This window comes from Athene noctua, chromosome 12 (genome assembly GCF_965140245.1).
Source record: "Athene noctua chromosome 12, bAthNoc1.hap1.1, whole genome shotgun sequence".
NCBI lineage: Eukaryota > Metazoa > Chordata > Aves > Strigiformes > Strigidae > Athene > Athene noctua.
In genome coordinates, this window is record NC_134048.1 from 15,747,875 (window position 1) to 15,766,087 (window position 18,213).

Here is an 18,213-nt window from a genome sequence, read left to right on the forward strand (position 1 = left end):
CTCTGCTGAGACTGCAGATGGAAATCTCACAGCGAGTGTGTCCAGTCTGAATAAGGTTAACACCAGGCATGGTTGTAATTTCTGAGTTTAGACAAAGCAAGACAGAAAACACAGAGAGAAGTGTGCTGGTTCAGGTCCTTTGGGAGTTCACCCTTCAACTTACCACATTTTTAATGATTTCATCCTTCCCGTCCTGCCTCTGCACCTTCAGCAGATGGTAGCAAAAGTCAAACAGGTCAAAGCGCCGTTGCTGCCCAAGGAGAACAATGATAGAGCAACCTGCCCAGTTCAGACCATCTCCAAAGCACTGCCTGGAAGGAGGACAGGGTGATGGGGTGGGGAGAGATGACAGGATAGTTAGGTAAGAGAAGTCCTACCACAGCACCAGGAACTTTCCTTGGTGAATTTCTAAGGAAATCAGATTCAGTCCTACTCCTAGAAAGTAGGTATACACCGAGAGAACGTGAACTCAGAAAGAGATATGCAGAATTACACCAGGGCCAGGCTGTGCAAGGGTGCATCACAGGGTAAGATGGATGAAGGCCTAGCCTCTGATTTGGGTTGTTGGTCCATCTCCTTCTGCCTCTCACCTTAGGCATGTTCCTTTACATTGCTCTTTTTCCCAGCTGCTCAGATAGAAAGCTCTCTGGGCATCTCTTTATGTCCACGCCCAACAAAGTCCTTTCATCAAGGACCAACGTTCCCCCTCCACCTCTACGCTGGCTGAGGCTGTCGCTGTGGCTGAGGGCATGCTGGGGGCACTAATGGCAGAGCCAGCCGATGGACACTCACTCTGCAGTGAACTCGTTGGTGCCCACGGGGATGCAGTACACAAACTGCATGGCACTCCAGAGCCGGTGAAACTCCACGCACTCGTCCACGTGCATGACCCCGTTCGTCGGGGGCGGCCCGCGCCAGATCGGGTCCTGCAGGTAGCTCCTAATTCGCGTCAGGATCACCTCAAACATGGAGAGCCCGCAGCATAACCGCTCCTTGGTTAGCAAGTCACCCTCCCGGGCGATGGCTATTTGCTGAGGAGGAGGACAACCAAAGAAACAGAAGTGACAATGTAATACAGATGGACCATCTTGCTGGACTTAACACTTCCCGGTCTCCCTGGCTCTTTTCAAAGTTAACACACATCCCATGCCTAGTCCAACCTTACCTCTGATGGCTGCTCCCATGGCACTCCCCACCAGAGAATACTCATTCCTCAAACGGAAGACGACTTAATGTTGTGCTCATTTGTATTTCACCAACCTAACTGTCTTTTGAAATAACTATGTACGTCAGAAAACAAAAGTTCAAGGCAAAGCTCTGATCAGAAATACTGATCCTTAATTCTGCTAGCATGCTGTTCTGTTAGTGCTACTCAGTGTTCATGGGTTTAATTTCATGATTTCTGCAGATTATGAAAATAAAACAGGAGAGAACAGGGACATTTTGCTTCCCAGGACATTGCCATCATTTTAAAATACAGGTAGCTTATGGCTTTCTTGATTTCTTTTATAGTTAGGGTTAAAAATCTCTGAGGAGGATGAGAAGCCACTGGAACCTTAATACTGGAAAACCTGTGTTTTATAAGAAAGTCAAATAATACTTTTTTCCAGATGTGGAAGCTTTATATGTGTGGAGAAGTTCTGTGATATCCCCACTCAGATTTACATTTACAAATCTGGAATGGCTCCACTGGATGGAGTTCATTTAGCTTTTACACTAGAGGAAAATTAAAAGAGAATTTACTTCATTTCAGCCTCATCGCTCCCCTGGAGAAAAAAAACAAAGGGCATTTTAAATAAGCAATCAGGGCCTCCCCCTGGCACGGGAGCACTGACCCCACTGAGCTCACTGGGTGGGACTGGGGTGCAAGTGTGGAGTTTGCTCGCTGCCCTGATTTCCTCTTAGCTGCCCCATTTCCTGACATTTCAGCAGCGTTACTGACTTCTCTTTGCAGCGCTGCCAAAAATAACATGGGAAATGGGAGCCGAGTGCTGTCAAGGTCGTGCCCGTGGGTGTGGGCGGCTGCAGCTCTGCCGTGCCCACCTTGATAGTTGGGTGGCTGCCACAGTGCCCTGGCCCCACAGGCAGAGCCTTCTACCCCTCTCAGCACACTGGCAGAGGCATGCAGAGCAGGTGTGACATTTACCAACCCCCTGCCTATCCCAGAGGACTTCCTGGAGCTTTAAGTAGTTTTTAAGCATTTGCTCCATTTCCAGCTGTCCCTGTAATGCCTATAAAAACATCATCGTGATTAGAATCACGATGGGGGCTTAGAGCATCTGGCACAACGGGCAGGCATGTGTCCTGGCCAGACATTAAGAACATAAATTATGCTCAGTTTACTTGGATCGTCTTCATTCGACTCTAAAAAACCATGAATGTGCCTGCACATCCCCTTTCCTGACTATTAGTTTATGCTGGCAGTAACCTAAAGCATTTTCAGTTTGGTGGCTATTGAAATTAGAAGCGTTACAATTCCTGCTTGTGCCACAATTTCAAGGACGTTCTGGGAACCTCAGATCAATTAATGTTCAACTAATAGCAAATATCAAGGGAAAGTTGCATTGCTGCGCAGAGATCAGATTGGGTCTGGGATCCCCAGATCTGTGAAACACAGGAATTATATCACTGGTTTCATGGCATGCACTTGCATATGTTTGCTTAGCAAGTAAAGATTTATTTTATCCAGCTTGCTTTTATAACTAAAGGCTGTACACTTTTTCTCTCCAAAACTGCTCCAAGCTATTATGGGCACAGATTAGCATCTGCACACACTAGACTACGATGGCAAAATGGGGACACAGTAGAAGTAAAGCCATTTCAAATACAAATTAGGTGTTAGCATTACTGTTTGCTAAGATACAGTGACAGAACAAGTAGTTTTGAGAACAAATTAGTCCAATGATCTTAGTATGCTGTTTCTGAAGAAATCTTAATCTAGAAAGGGATGTATCTGGCTTTCAGAGGATGTAGTGCCACTCAGTTATGCACATTCACAGACAGAATTTGGTTCTAAAATTCACCACCATAAGACCAGTCTTTGATACAGGACTACTACTGTTGGGTAGGTGTCTAACGAGGTGAAGGCAGCTGGAGAGCTGTTAGTCCTGTGGCCAGATCTGCCTCACAGTCTGGGATAGCACCGATTTCTAAGATCAGGAGAGGAAGGGTGCTCTCGAGATAAAATTGTTGTAGGATACCACTGGGATGGCTCAATTATTCGTTCTGTCTTCAAATGGAAAGGCTCCCATTACTTCCAAGCACTTCTGAAAATCTGCTATGATCAGCACTGAAAGGGAGAGGATTCCTTTAACGAACCACTCTGACTCCCCTGGTTTGTTATGAATCACCTATCAAACAGCTGCTTCTGCATTCCCAATGCAAAACAATTATTTACAACAGTCACTGACACGTTTCCTGCCGTTGAACAAATCCAGTTGTGCCATACCTCTTTTACAGCTTGTTAACTGGCAAGCTTGCAAGAACTGTACCAAAGCCTGCAAAGACTGATAGATCCCCACTAACTACAGCAGCCTCTGGCTCAGCCCCTTCACAGCATGTAATTATAAGAAATGCATAGGGCCACCTTGTGGGAGAGGCATCTAGCAGGCAACTTCTGCTCAGATTCTGGACAGCTGCTAAAAGGCACTTATGCGTTCTGCAGGAAAAAATCCCATATGGCCTGTGTCCAAAACTGCATTTCCAAAATGCATGTCCAAAACTGCACAAGGAGCAAGCTTAGAAGTTATGGAGGCACCTACAGAAAGTGACTCTTGTGTTCATTTACATCTGAGCTCAAAAAAGGTTTGGTACTCAACTGTACCTGTGTGATGAGTATGGGAACAGTTTACGGAAAAATTAATTTTTAGCAGGACATGAAATACCTTTGTTTTCATCACCATCATAACTATGGCAGGGATAAGCAACGAGTGGACTCTAATAGCAGATTTCAATGATGATTTTGCATGGAAAGAAGGAGAGAGAGAAAGACCAACACAAAGACACAAAAACACAGAGGTGAATTCTTTTTCTCGAGTGTCTCCTTTAAAAGGAAGTCAATGGGAAGTGAGAGAAATGTCTGCAAAGTAGGACAAAGCCCTCAGTTATCCAGCCAATTTCTTTGTTTCGTATGATTTCCAATGAAGCAAAGTTCAAAATGTCCTTGATCCATCAGAAAAACAAGAAAAAAAAAATCAACAACTTTCTGCCTGCCATAGATCTGTCACCTCATACAACTGAGTGTTCGTTCCATTTCCTTGGCAGTACATTACAGAAAAAGGGTGTTGATTCCTTTAATACTTTGAATGATATTTATCCCGTCAGTAGTGGGATAAGTAGACAGTGGAAGTTTTGCTATTGATATCAATGGAGCTCAAATTTTGCCCATTATATTGATCAATCTATGGAGATATTTTTAACAGTACTCAATTTCTGCACAAGAGATCTTTTCCAAGCTGAGACCCACCTCAAGAAGACACTTAAATGGAGCCATAATTTTAAGCATGTGCTGAAGCTCTAAGCATGTGCTAGGAGGAAACCATTCTCAGATGTATTCCTTGACAGGGATGAGCTTAAAAATGGACCACACTGCAGTCCTAAAATGGAATCTCCAAAAGTGATGGCAATTGATTTAAGTCAGGGAGAGCCCTGCAAAGTTTCCCCTCAAACCACCCCAGCAATTCTCCATCTTCCTAAAATGGAGAAGAAGAATTTTTCAGAGTTATTCTTATTCAGAGCTGGCTTCTAGCACGCTTGCCTTACAGCTCCCTGCCAATTCTCCAGACTGGAGACAGCAACACACCATCTCTGGACCCACTCACAAATTTCCCTTCAAGGTGTCTGCTAGGGCAAGGATTCCGATTTTCTTGTCCGATTGATGGTTTTTTTGGGAAAAAAAAAAAAAAAAAAAAAAGGATCACTTTCCCAAGGCCAAACAGGCCATCTGGGGACTGCTATGAATTTTCAACAGCCATCCCTTTCAATGAAATCCTTACCTGCGGAGTGCCCAGCCTCTCTATTAAGGGAACCAGGTGGAGTGGGGCATACTTGGCTTCGAGACGCTTCATGCGCACCTCCAAGCGTTCTCCTTCTGTCAAGCGAGCAGCAAACAGTGAAATGAGAGGAGGAAGTGGAGACCCGCAATTTCCGCCGAGTTTGCTCAGAGCTGCCCCCCAGCAACCATCCAACGAGACTTTGGATCAATGAGCCAAACCGACAGCAAATGAGGGAACCAGTGATGCAGAGAAGGGAGGGATGTGCGATTGCAGTCTCAGCAGCAGCTTAATCACACATGTTCAAAAGCATGTCCCTGTTACTGATCACTCCTGGACATTTCATGCTGTCATTCTCCAAAGAGGCTGTGAAATGGCTTTAAAACCTTAAGAGAACCCCCAAACTGACTAAGGTTTCAGTCTGTAACTAGGCTACAGAAAACGCACCCTTGGCTTTTGTTCCACCTGACTTTTGGCTGTATCCACTTATTTATTTGGAGGGGGAAGCAGGGCCAGAACTAACCCTCAGCAGAAATGGGAGAGAAACAGCTTCTGGGCAGAGACCTATGAGTCTGTCCACTGCTTCCCTCTCAGCTTCTTACCTTTGATGTAGACCCTGGGCAAAATATTTTGGAAGGGAGCAGCATGCAGCAAATCACAAACTTCTTCCTGGGACTGAGGCAGGAAGAAAGAAAGATAAAGTAAGTTACAAAATACCTATAGGGGTTGACTGTAGGGCTCAGGGGCCTGGGCAACACTACAACAATTCATATCTATGGCACCTACTCAAATCCAACCCAGCTCAGTAGTAATGCGAATGGTTTGAACCGAAATGAACTAAAACTGGAAGAAAACTCAATTTAAGCCAGGAAGTTTCCTTAACTCAAACAAGTTACTTCCTGCCTGTACAAAGCCAGAACTTTATATTTATTTTCTGTCCCACTTACTAGCACTCCAAGAGGGGATAAAGAACACGGAGGTTTCAGTTTCATCATACTCTGATGACTTCCTGCTGTTTATTTTTACAGAGAGTGCCCAGGTGGAAATTGCCCTTTGGCTTAGTTATTTTAGGATCTGTACATGTAAAATACACTGATGCATGGCTCTACTTCAAATAGGTACATAATAGATTGGTCTGAAATTATTTGATTGTTCATATGGTTTTCTCAGCCAGGGCTACCAGACCAGAATCCCAGTGGTGTAGGCACCAGGGAGAATAATACAGAAGTCCAGAGAGGAATAACATCATGAGATGCCACCTGAGAGAATGCATGCCGATGCACTTGAGAAAAAATAATCCCAAACACAGATGCACAAGGAGGAGAAACCTAGAAATAGGCAGGTGGAGACTGAGGAGCGATGGCTGACAATACATTGTATACGAGTCTGCAATGGGAAACAGCAGCAAGGAAACCAAAGCTGTTCAACACAGAGGTATTGCGTCACAACAAGGCATTAGTTTGCTCCTACAAAAGTCTAGTTCTAGGACATGCTTTCAGTTCTGAGCTTACTGTAGAGATTTGGACACACTTGAAAGCAGGTCATGACAGCACAGCAAAAGATATCTGGGGGCCAGATGGAATGACTTGGCTGGGTCTGTTTGAGATGCATGGGTGGACAGCCCACCTTCCAGCCAAGAGGGAGAGGACAGTGTGGGATGGAGCTGCAGGAGGCTGTACTGGCGCATGGATGCTGGGATGGGAGTGAGTTTGTGGGAGTGCAGTTTGTGACACAGTGCTGGAGGGACAGGAACAGTCCGGGATCCCTCCATGGGCAGAGAGATGCTGATGCTAACAGAGTGTGCCTGTCACCTCAGTTATTTTGTTTGCAAACCACTATTCATTCCTGGATGAATGTTCTTTCACTGCTGTTTCCCTCTGATAAAGAGCATAGTTTCCCCATTTGAAGCCTGCATTCACCTGATACGTGTCCCAGAATTAGTCATGTTACTAACAGATCTCCTCCCCAAGGCCCATTACCTGAGAGTAAGTAATTCTGCTTAGAAATTTAGTCCCAAGCAATCCCTCATTCCTCAAATTTAAACAATAAAAAGAGGGTAGAATGGAGCAGGCTGCGCATCTTCACTAGAGCAGTCTCTACCAGCAAATGCCACCAGCCTTAGATCATTCTGACAGCTATGAAGATAACTGCACTGTAAAAGCAATCGCTCCTGCTCGTAAGAGCTCCATTAGAGGGACAGTCTTGTTACTTGATGGCTCTATGCATCTGACATCTCCCAGCGAGCAAGAACCAGTGCCTGCTGCATGCAAAATGGCTTTATCTTCTGAATCTATTTCTGTGTGGAAAAACAAGGGATCAGAGAGGGAGAGACTTTGGCTGGCAAGGAAAGTGGGCAGGCGTGGACTTTGATGGGCAACCTTCCTTAAAGAGACCCCCAAATTCTCAGAGTTGTCTTCTCTTTATTTTCTGCTATTCTAAAATGCCAGTATACTGCTGATGTACAGCTCCTGGGACTGGAGGAACATTTTTGCATCGAAATGAAGGATTTGTTCAAGAAACCACCATGTGTCCCTTCAGTGTCCATTTAAAGATGGGTTGGAAAAGGCAAATGAAGTACATCCAGCATCAAATCCAACACTGAGAACAGCAGAAAGCGGTGACGAAGCCACAAAAGGAACAGAAACTGCCAGGATATAGTTGGCTACTCTTGTCGTTCTATAAAATAAAGTCAAGCTGCTAGGTGATATACATCTCTCTAGTTTTCTTAACCTTATGCAACTTCTGCTCACTGAATGTGTTTGATACACCGTATCAGGAACTAGAAGTCTCTATATCTGGGGTCAAAATGCAAAGGCAAGGGCAGAAATAGCCATTTTGAGGACATGTAGAGATTTTCAGTTTTCCCTGTGCTATGTGGTTAGATAAAACTTGGAATCTTTGAACCTTCTTCTGGTTTTGTTCTGAACAAAACTTTCTGGCTTTGCTTGGAAATCCCAATTTATGCTAGGGAAGTCTTTCTGAAATATTTCTGGAAAAACTGAAACAACCCTGCCAAAACCATTACGACACGAAACATGCATTTTTAATGTAAAATTGTGTTGTTGACCCTCCTCAGTTGGCTCTAGGCCAAACTGTGAGATAATTAATTATGAAGTAAATTTGTTGCATGAAAAACTAAAAGCTAAGAAGATGTGTGGCACTCAGCCGTAGCCTTTGCCCCATACCAGAAAGGGCATCACATGAGCTGAGAGGCTGAGACTTGTGCACATATAAAACACTTGTTCAGGGGGCAATACTGAGTTGTCACTCCACTGTCCACTTCACTGTCACTAAGCTTTCAGTGAAGATAAGCCATAGGAAGTGTATCATCAGCTCTTCTGAGATCTCCCTTCTGTTGGATTTCTTTATCCTTATCACCACTAGAATCAAATGGGTTTTCTTCATTGCACTGGCACCCCAAAAGAGCAGAGGGCTCAAATCTACTTCTCACTGTACAAATATGTATATAAAAAAAGTATCGATCCCTGCCCCAGAGAGCTTACAATCTAGAAATAAGCTACAGTTGTTTTTATTTCTGAGAATGATGACGAAGGGGTAGCTTTGGGTCCAAGAATTAAATCTAGATCTTCCAGTATTCAGATTCTCCTTCAGCAATCCCAGATGTCAGTGACCAGGTGCCAGTGCACACCATCCCCATGGACATGCCCCCAGACCCCAATAACACAGTCCCAGAGAGAGCCTGAGCACATGAGAAGCTGGAAAGTAACATTTCCCAAACTCTTCTGCTGGAGAACCCACTTCCACTTATATTCTTGAGCTGGCAATTTCGAGTACAGTCTGTTGGTGCAGGGGGTTTTGCCTTACCAAAGCCTGCTCGATAAGGAGGCAGAAGAGAATGGCATTGCCCACTTCTCTGAGGCTCTGGAACACATCGGTCTTCAGCTCTGCATACTCAATGATGTCCTTCAACTGATGGTGGAAAAACTCCAGGATGCCTTAAAAGATAAGGAAGGACAGTCAGAAAAGCAAGAGCAGAATCACCCCCGAACAACTTGGATAAAAAAGACAGTTAGTGCCTGTTATTTCCTTAATCACAAATTGCAAGCTGTAACTGTTAAACAGACAGACAGAGACTGGTATTGAGAAGAACAAGCATGAGGTGTCTTATCCTGCTTTCAGCAACCCTGGGGCAATAGGGAGCAATTAATACAAAGTCCTTGGATTTTCCCATCAGAGATAAAAAGAGATTCAGGACTGTAATGGGTGTCTTGGTGCTGGCTCACGTATACCAGCCAGAGTTTCCCCATCCAGCTCAACACCAGACTGCAGTCTTGCTGCAAAACTCCACATCATCTAAGTAGAGCTTTTGAAAAACATCAGTGAACCCACAGTAGCAAAAGCTTACAAAAACCTGAAAATAAAACAGAGGCCACCAGAAGACATTCCATTATCTGTGTGTTCAAAGGGAAATTTCCAACAGATTTCCTAGAAAAGTTTCCTATGTATGTTTCAGTATCAACAGCAAAGCAGCTGAAAGTCTGTCTCAGGAAGCCTGGCTGCATGTTTGCACTGGCACGTTGGGTGCCAAACCTTGTTTAATTACTGGTGTGTGCCTGGCTAAATGCTGTACCAGCATGTGGGAGAGCTGTTGCTCAAGCATTTATCTGTAGCACCCACCTGGAGAGCCATATTCATGTCTTGGCAAGCGGCATATCTTGGGCATTACTTCGATCAGAGTCTTCACATACTGCAGGATGGTGCCTTGTAGCTGTTGGAGACAAGGGGAGGTTAAACTGGAATAACGGCTTCTTCTGGAATTGGTTTTGAAAGAGGCTGGTGGTGGACAGGTCCATATCTGACAGCACAGGATGAAACTTCAGCTGGAGTCCAAGAAGAACTTGCTTAATTTGGATTTCATTCAAATACAAAAAACAGCTCAAGTGTCTGGAGTTAGAGTGCTTTTAGAGCTTCCTCCCAAATAATAAATCACAGCTGCATGGATTTTTTACTTCAAAATACAGCTTGCTGTGTTTGCATTGTTTGCAGCTGAAATCCAAACAAGGTTCATTCTTAGACCCAGCTGGACTTGTGCTCCTAATCCAAAAAGCATTTCATCAAAGCTGCTAAAGGATTCATTTCTCAGCACAGGAAATGCTCCTTCCATCTCAGGAATGATCACTAGATACTCAAGAGTTTAAAAAAGAATTTACATGCACGTAGAACAAGTTTCTACAGATCTGACGTTTTGAACTAATATGGACAAAAGCAAAGTATATTTCTGAGTTAAAAGCACTTGCTGTCATTTGGAGTTATACACCTGCCTCCTGTAGATACATTATATGGGATAATGCACTAAAGACTATTTAGCCAAACATCAAATCTTTGTGCCGAATGCTGTCTGATCGCACACACCAGCTACAGCATTTTCAACTAAGAGAGAAATGCTTCAGTAACTACGGTGCTTTACAGTAGGGAAACTGGATATATGCTTGAGATTTTCAGTTTTACATTGCTTTGTTAGACAAGTTCAAAATCACATTATTGCAGTCAAACCAGAATTTAAATATTTATAATGAATGAAAATCCTTCCAGTAAAGCAAGGGTTTTAGTAGAAAAGGATGATGTGAAAAATTACATATTTTTGCACACTCCCTCCTCCCTCCTTAATGCTTGGTATTGTCAGTGCCCTTAGGGAGCACATGGGATCATTTGTCTGTGGATATCACATTTATCTTCTGAAAAAGGAGAGAACTAGAAAGCAGATAGGGCTGTTGGCAGCCTGGCTTCAGAATACCTGGTGGAAATGGACAGTATGGCTTGAATAATACAGCAGGAATTTTCTTATAAAAACTCAAAAAGTTGTTTCCCTCAGTTTTGCTGCCTGCTCTCTACCTTCCTGCAGCTCTCCAGGGTATCACAAGGCAGTGAGACAGCGCTCTTGCCCTATTGCTGAGCACTAGCACGTGTCTTGAAGGTCTCCCAGACTGCAGCAGAGGCAGTGCCGAGGGACAGCAAGTGCCATGTCCCACCCCATCACTTCTCAGTGGCTTTTAGCAAAGCAGCATGCCAGCTCCACCACCCCCAGATGTAGGTGGCTGATCACAGTTAACACTTCAAGATGGTGGAAATGCTCCATCATCCCACAGGAATCGGTGGGATTCCTCAGCAACAGTGAAAATCAGCCCGTTAATACAAGTGTTTCCGTGTGGATCAAGGGACATGAAGGTGCTGAGATGTGAACACCCTGAACCCAAAGCCCAAGCTGTCAACCTGCACCTCTCAAGGCATCGGGGTTTCTCCATCACCAAGGTTAGGCTCAGAATTACCAGGCTTTTGACGATCTTTAACAGCTCTTCCATGACCACTGCGATGCCTTGATAGCCAAGAAGCCTGCAGATCGTCTTGAAATGAGGTGGCCCCACAAAATTGCGGTAGGAGCTATAGATGTGACTGTAGGCAATGTTGAGAGGCTGAGAAATTAGAAGCACAGTGACAGTTAGACAGGAGCGTTTACCAGACCTGTAAGTAATTCTCTTATCACAGTATTATGTTCCATCACTTCAAATAATTTTCAAGGAAGAGAAGAAATAATAATACCCATGACAATTCCCATTTCTTCTACTTCTTGTGGCAAAGAGATTGCTTTTCTTCCTACGTAGTCAGATATAGTCTAATCTCAGCACACTATCACATCACAAGGATATGTAGCAACACCACTTTCATTTCCAAGGTAATTTACTCTCCCATACACTCCTAATCAAGGATTTCAGTTCACCGTCCCTTTGCCTCTTCAAACCCAAATCCTTCTCTACTAAAATGAAACGCTTTAAATACAGCTAACCAGACAGATTTATTTTCTATAGGCACATGCTTTATAAATAAGGTTTATTAAGAAAAGTAGGAACTGCAGCATCTGAGCTTAAGGGCAGTTGGAAGAGACACAGAAAAGATCCTTTTTGCATTCTGCAAAGCTTTACATCAGCCTCTGTATTTAACAGACATCCCCATGGGACTGTGAAAAGGGCAAGAATCTAACCCTGGTCTAGGGAGAATAGTACCCAGGGCTCTGGCCCCCCAGAATTTTTAGAAGCAGAAAACAAAGTAATTTCCAGGAATGTACTCTACCAGTGTCATCTTGGAAATGTGGAAATTGCTGCAATGTTTTATCACGGGAACATTTATAGGATCCATTTGGTGTGAGGGAAACAGAAGTAGGGGGAATTAATTCACTTGTGTGATCTGCAGAAAAATACTGAAAATCAGATTTAGCTGAGACACCGCCTGCTTGGCTTGGACTCTGCAATAGGATTGTTGGCATTATGATTCAGCCCAGGAGAGAAAGGCTGTTGTCTCCCCCCACGACATCTACAACTGCAGTCTGAGTAATCAGCAAAAAAGCACATTCTTGAAAAGATTCTGGCATGCAGTGCCCCTTCCAGCAAAACACAGTCAAATCCCTGGCTCATGCTTACCAAAAGATGTTTCTTAGACAAGGACAAGAAAACAAATTAAACTGTATCCCAAATACACCGTGCAAGGCTGACTTTGCTTCTCGTGTGAATGCTGTGTACTAGAGGCACACAGCACCCTCAGGCAGTGGGGGGCTTGCTGGCCTGCATATATCACAGACCTCACTCCACAGGGATTCCCTTCCCTGCCAGGAATGGAGCCAAGGGAGCAGAGGGACCCATACACTGAGGAGCTGAGGGTGAAAGGGAGCAAGTGCTGAAGCAGTTGAACAGGATAAAATGTTGTCTATGGTCCAACACTGCTGCTCCCAGCCACTGCAGTACAGCCACCTGAAGGCTTTGGTTGTCCTCCGATTCTGACTCACTTCCTCGAGATTTACTTTAACACTTCACTTGAGTTACTAATGAGTTACAAAGTCATTTTGCTAAGAATGGGAAAAATACTTTCAGTTGCTCTCAGATACAGAATTTCAGTGGACTGATGTACTGATCGTGCTTTCCTAAACATGTCAGTTGCTTTAATCAATTAATTAATTGTCGCTCATTTTGTTACAGCCTCACTGCTCTAGTCGAGCAGCTTATCACCTACTATAATTCCTAGGTCCTCTAGCAGAAAGAAGACACAGCTAGAAAGTCCCCTACTTTCTGTGAAATATTTCACCTCCTGGTCCCGGTAGGTTAAAAAAACCCCTTTAATACTATTAGGTACAGAAAGGCTACTTTGGAGGCTCTTTAGTGCATTCATTCACAATGAACATTATCTTTCTCTCCCATCAAAACTAAACAAAAGGGCCCTGATTAAGTATGGGCCAGAGCTTAAAAATTATTCAGGCAGACAGAAGTCTACTTTCAAAGCTGCCTGGATGCCAACTCCTGTTAGAAGTATGGCATTTGAGCATCCTGCTTAGGCTTCTATCTGTATCCTTAGATAATCAAGTCTTCAAAAATCTATTTTGTAGAGACTGATCCAAAGCCACTAGATATGCACACTGATATATGTGAAAAACAGCAAGAGTTTATATTTTGAAGTGTGTCTGTTTAAACATCAGGTAGCACCCAGCCTGGAATATTTGCCAAATGGCCAACACAATCACTCCAGGGGAAAGCCAGTAACCTGCCAGGGCCCCACCCCAGCCATGTGTTTTGTTGCCATGGCTTTTGCAATGCCTTGTTACAGCCCCGGGCATCCCCCAAAAGTGCCATGCTGCAGGGGTGACCCAAGTGGCCCCGAGATGGCTCCTTGCACCTTGTTTCCATGCCTCCCTGGAGGGTCCTTTACCCTGTTATTTCCCCACGGTTAGCACACGAGTGGCTCGTCCAGACTAGGAGGGGGAAGGAAATATCCCCATTTCAGTGGGCTTATGAATCCACCTTCATTTCTGGAAGCCTCTGCTACTCCACAGCTAGGAAACAGGTCTTGTGTCTGCACACATGCCATGGTGCCCTGAGATAGGCTACCACCAGTACCCAGTTGTGGAGGAACTGGTCAGGTTTTCCCAATAATGGGCCTGACATTTCGCTGTAGAGGCAGCGAGCGGCCGGCGCTGCCGCACAGCCGCCCACCTCGCAGCATTCCCTCGCCTCTCAGAGGGATAATGGGACTGAAGAGCAGCTTTCAGGCGGGCTTTTCCCTCAAGTGGGGGTCTCGGCAATAAGCCTGATTGGGAGAAGACACATTTTAGGATGTGCATTGGCTGCAGATGGGTAGGATGATTCATCCCCGCCTGTCTGTGAGATGAGGTAGGTTCATCGAGCTCTCCACAGAGACACGCAGCATATTAGCAGCAGGCTTGTGTCTAATAATAATACTCTGCCAGCAATTAAAAATATAACTCCATTTAAGGGTGAGATACACAGCTTGGGGCAAAGACTGTAGGATGTAAAAAATGACACCAGTGAGTATTTTAAGACAAAACAGCTGAAGGTACAAACTGGCTGCATGGCACAGCTCAGTCCCCCATGCTGGGCGGCCACTTCCATCCCCTCAGAGAGCCAGAGCAAAGCCCCTAATCTCTCTGCCTCTTGGAAGCAGCAGCTGCCAAAGACACTGTGGAGGTTTGCCCCACCTTTGGTTTGGGGCCAAACATGCAGGTTTTGGGGCTGGAAGGCTGGGAGTGCAGGCAAGCTGGGATTTGCAGCATGGGGCAGGTTTCCAGTGTCTCACAGAGCCCAGGTGTCCCACCCTGTGCCCACCTCAGGGACAGCCATCCGTACTTGGGAGCATGTGGGGAAGGCCCCCACATTGCTTTGGGAGCTCAAGAAGGTACTAGGGATACTCCAGAGCACATTTAGCTGCAAATGAAGCAAAACAAAACCCAGTTGTCATTTCCATGTCTCGGAGCTTGTTGGCCATCATCCACACCTGTCTGAGCTCACCTGAGGGAAGGCAGGGAGAGTTTTATCTGATAAAATACATCAGAGAGAGAGAGAACAGACACATAATACTGCCTGTCCAGAACCCCTTTGGAAAAATAGAGAGCTAACAAAAGAGGAGTATACTTACGAGACAAAAAAGGACTTGCACCCAGCCCGAGACTGGTCCAGGCTCCTAGCCAACCTAACTTAAAGTGTGACAGCTGAGATGGTGGCTTAGAAAGTGAAAAACAGTTCTGACCAGAATTGTCAGAGGAGGGTCTCTAAAGACTTTAATGCAAAAAACATTACATATTCCCTAGCTGGGATGGACAGGACATGTACAATGCAGCAGGCATGTTTATATTTTGTATTGAGACTGTGTTTATTCTGTGTTTATTCTGTGTCTCAACATAATGCCTCACTATACCAGCTACTGATTTTACAGGACTGTATACACTGCTATTATTTACAACAAGCTGATGGCCCCGTCAAGCCAGGTAGCACAGCCCACGCGGTCGGTTGGAAGGGATGAGCAGCCCCCGCTGCCAACACCTCCTGCAGCAACCACAGCTCCTTAACGCCTTTGTGTTGTTGCTGCAGACACGACAGCAGAAAATAGAGCGGCTCCATCCCATTCACACGCCATCACTATTTTTACAAGTGCCAGCAGCATGCACTGTCCTTCAGGTTACATCTGCCTGTATGCTCATTAAAAAAGAGGGGGGCAAATTCAACCAGGGAAAGGGAAACAGGGATTTCCAGTGAGTCTGGTGTGACCTTGGGTCCGGCAGTGCCAAGAAAAACAGAAGCGCTCATGAGAATACATAAATGGAGCCCAATCTAAAGCATTTACAGAGCTAAGAGTGGTTAACAAGCAGTAAGTAGTGGATTGCTGGTAATTTTGCAGCTTCTTTGTCAGAGACCTGGCAACCTGCTGTGTTTTATAAGTGACTGAAAGACAGAAAATAGCTCGGTGTTTGCTAGCCACTGGAGCGTGCCCCAGGTTTCAATCCTATGGTGAGGAGCAAGGGGGTCCCAGGCAGGGCCACAGCAGAGTCCACCTGCAGATACGGGGAACACCAGTGCTGGATCAGTCCTGGCATTGGCATGATTTTGGCATCTTCTTATCCTGGGAAATGAGAATTTCAAGCTCATCACCAGTGTGAACTGGTGCAAGCTTGATTTTGGGAGCAGACAATACCAACACTACTGAAAGCTTTGCTGCGGTTTCTCTGGGGCTAGCGGTATTGATCATGGCATGCAGAACAGTCAGCAGGACCCTTTGCTGGCCTAATCCTGCTACTTCAATTCTTCTCTGTTTCCTCTCTTCTTGCTAACACATCTTATTTGTGAACAACTGAAATTTAATTTCGAAGCAACCGTGAACACTGAGAAACTCAACAACTCAAACGCAGTAAGAAAGCAGTTCTCTCATGAAAACATTACCGCCCTGTGTAATCCACCTTTCTGAAGCACAGCTACTCTCCCTGCAGGCAAGGATGTACTTTACTCACAGCATGGGACCAGCTAAGAGCTCTCTATCCCCCTGCTCCTGCAAGCAGGATTGAGCCATGTAAAAGGCAGGAAGCCACCTGGAAGCATTTCATCTCCATCCCTGCCCATAATTATTTTCATCTCTGCTCCCAGTTTTCAGCTCGCTGGCAGCCGCAGTTCACTAAGAGACAGAAGGGAATACATATCTTGGAAGACAAAACCAAAACATCCAGAACTGCAAAATGTAAATCAAAAGCAAGGGTCACACATACTCCCCAGGATTGCAATAGTCCCTCCTGATGCAGTTTGCATCATTTCATCACTGTTGATATTTCAAAGATCTTCAAAATGTTGCAGGCACTTTTCCAGGAACAACGTGGAATGAGTAGCTCCAGGCCCCAAACCAACATTTCTTTTGGGAAAGTTCCTCTCTCAAATATATTTTGGCTTCAGAGAGAAGTGAATCACTTCTTCAGAGCCTCTCCTTACCAGGCCCAGAGCCACCTTTGTCCCTTCCTGGTCCCAGACTCGAGCTGCTCCCCTGAACACCACTGGCACTGGCTTTGCCTCTCCCTCCTGCCCTCTGACAGGGGACATCCCCAAGTTGTCTGTAAGGCAGGAGCATTCAAAGGAGAGCCTTTCTTAATTCCATGGGAGTTCAGCAGAAGGTTGAGGTCTCTCCTACTCCCATCACACAGGTTAAATATTAAAAAGCTAAGGGACATTGCTGCATCATCAGTGATTAAAATCTACTGCTCGCTGGCTTTGGCTTAAATCAGTAGTTTAGATGTGCAAAAAATCATAGAATTAAAGACAAGGCCCCTGAGTGCTAAGCTATTAGTGTGTACTGCAGGCCAGGATCCAAATTCCACACCATGTGCCAATGTGTCTCTAACCCCAGACCGTGCTGGGGGGCAGTGATGGGTCTTGCTGGGGTGGGGGACTGTGGATAGGAGAAAAAAAAAGAAAACCAACCCAAACAAGCCAGCAAACAAAACTACCTGGCTTGTTTATTCCACCTCAGGGACACATACTTCTCCCAGGCAGAAGCTTTTAGGGACAACATTCCCAAATCACTCGGAAGATGCCTGCCCATTCTTTCTTATTGGTTGCTATGGTGAGAGATGACGGAGCCCCAGACGGGTATAATATGAGGCAGCACACGGGGAAGGGATTTAGCAGAGGCAGGAGGGAGGCGAGCGGAGGGAAGAGGGGAAGGCACTGCCCGCCCGTGGCCACACTGCTCACCCGCACCGACGGGCCACCGTGGACCTGCCCGGGGAGGTAAGCGGCTGCCCGCGGCGCTGGGAGGGCTCAGTGATGGGCGCGTGTGCTGTTCTGCTCTTCATGTCAGAATGGTTGAAACAGTCCTTACGATGAGCTGATTCTTGAGCGAATTAAAGGAAAGTTAGTTACAATAAAAGAGGAAGAATGAAAAAAAGAAACCGGTTCTATTGCACGCAGCTCTTGCTCAGAGCACTTGGCCGGTTGGGAGAGAGAACCTTGCAACAAGGCTCAGAGAGCACTCTGGGGATCTAAAGCAGTGATGTACTGAAGTGATTTGTGGCTGTAATTTGTTAGTGGTCAGTGTGTTTTATGTAGGGGAGAGCTTTGTACTTATTATTCATATATTTGTATTTCGCTAAAGACATTGATTTTATATTTCACCAACCTTCAGATTTCACATGTAAGATCCTGATATTATAGTGTGAGATGCTGAAGGAACAAAAAGAGTTTATACTCTATTAAGCAACAAGTAAGGTACAGAAAATGCAGCAACAACTTAAACCAGTGAATTAATCATTATGCAGCTTTTTAGATGACATTTAGGTGTAAAATTAAAATATCTATTGGCAGCTTCACAAGGCAAGCTGGAGCTAGATTAATGATCAATTTATGTTAATCACACCTGCAGTATCCTTTCTATTCCATGGGAAACAAAA

At 45.1% G+C, this 18,213-nt stretch overlaps 1 protein-coding gene across 3 annotated transcripts in view; it reads right to left on the reverse strand.

The window, feature by feature from the left end:
* The window catches only part of CYFIP2 (cytoplasmic FMR1 interacting protein 2), a 56,793-nt gene that overhangs the window by 4,569 nt on the left and 34,011 nt on the right, over positions 1-18,213 (reverse strand). For all 3 annotated transcript variants that reach the window (XM_074915652.1, XM_074915650.1, XM_074915651.1), the window contains exons 24-30: positions 11,279-11,422; positions 9,630-9,720; positions 8,817-8,947; positions 5,594-5,666; positions 4,995-5,089; positions 793-1,031; positions 164-311 (exon numbers count right to left, since the gene is read on the reverse strand). In XM_074915652.1, coding sequence (XP_074771753.1) covers positions 164-311; positions 793-1,031; positions 4,995-5,089; positions 5,594-5,666; positions 8,817-8,947; positions 9,630-9,720; positions 11,279-11,422 — 921 coding nt within the window. The remainder of the gene's footprint in view (positions 1-163; positions 312-792; positions 1,032-4,994; positions 5,090-5,593; positions 5,667-8,816; positions 8,948-9,629; positions 9,721-11,278; positions 11,423-18,213) is intronic.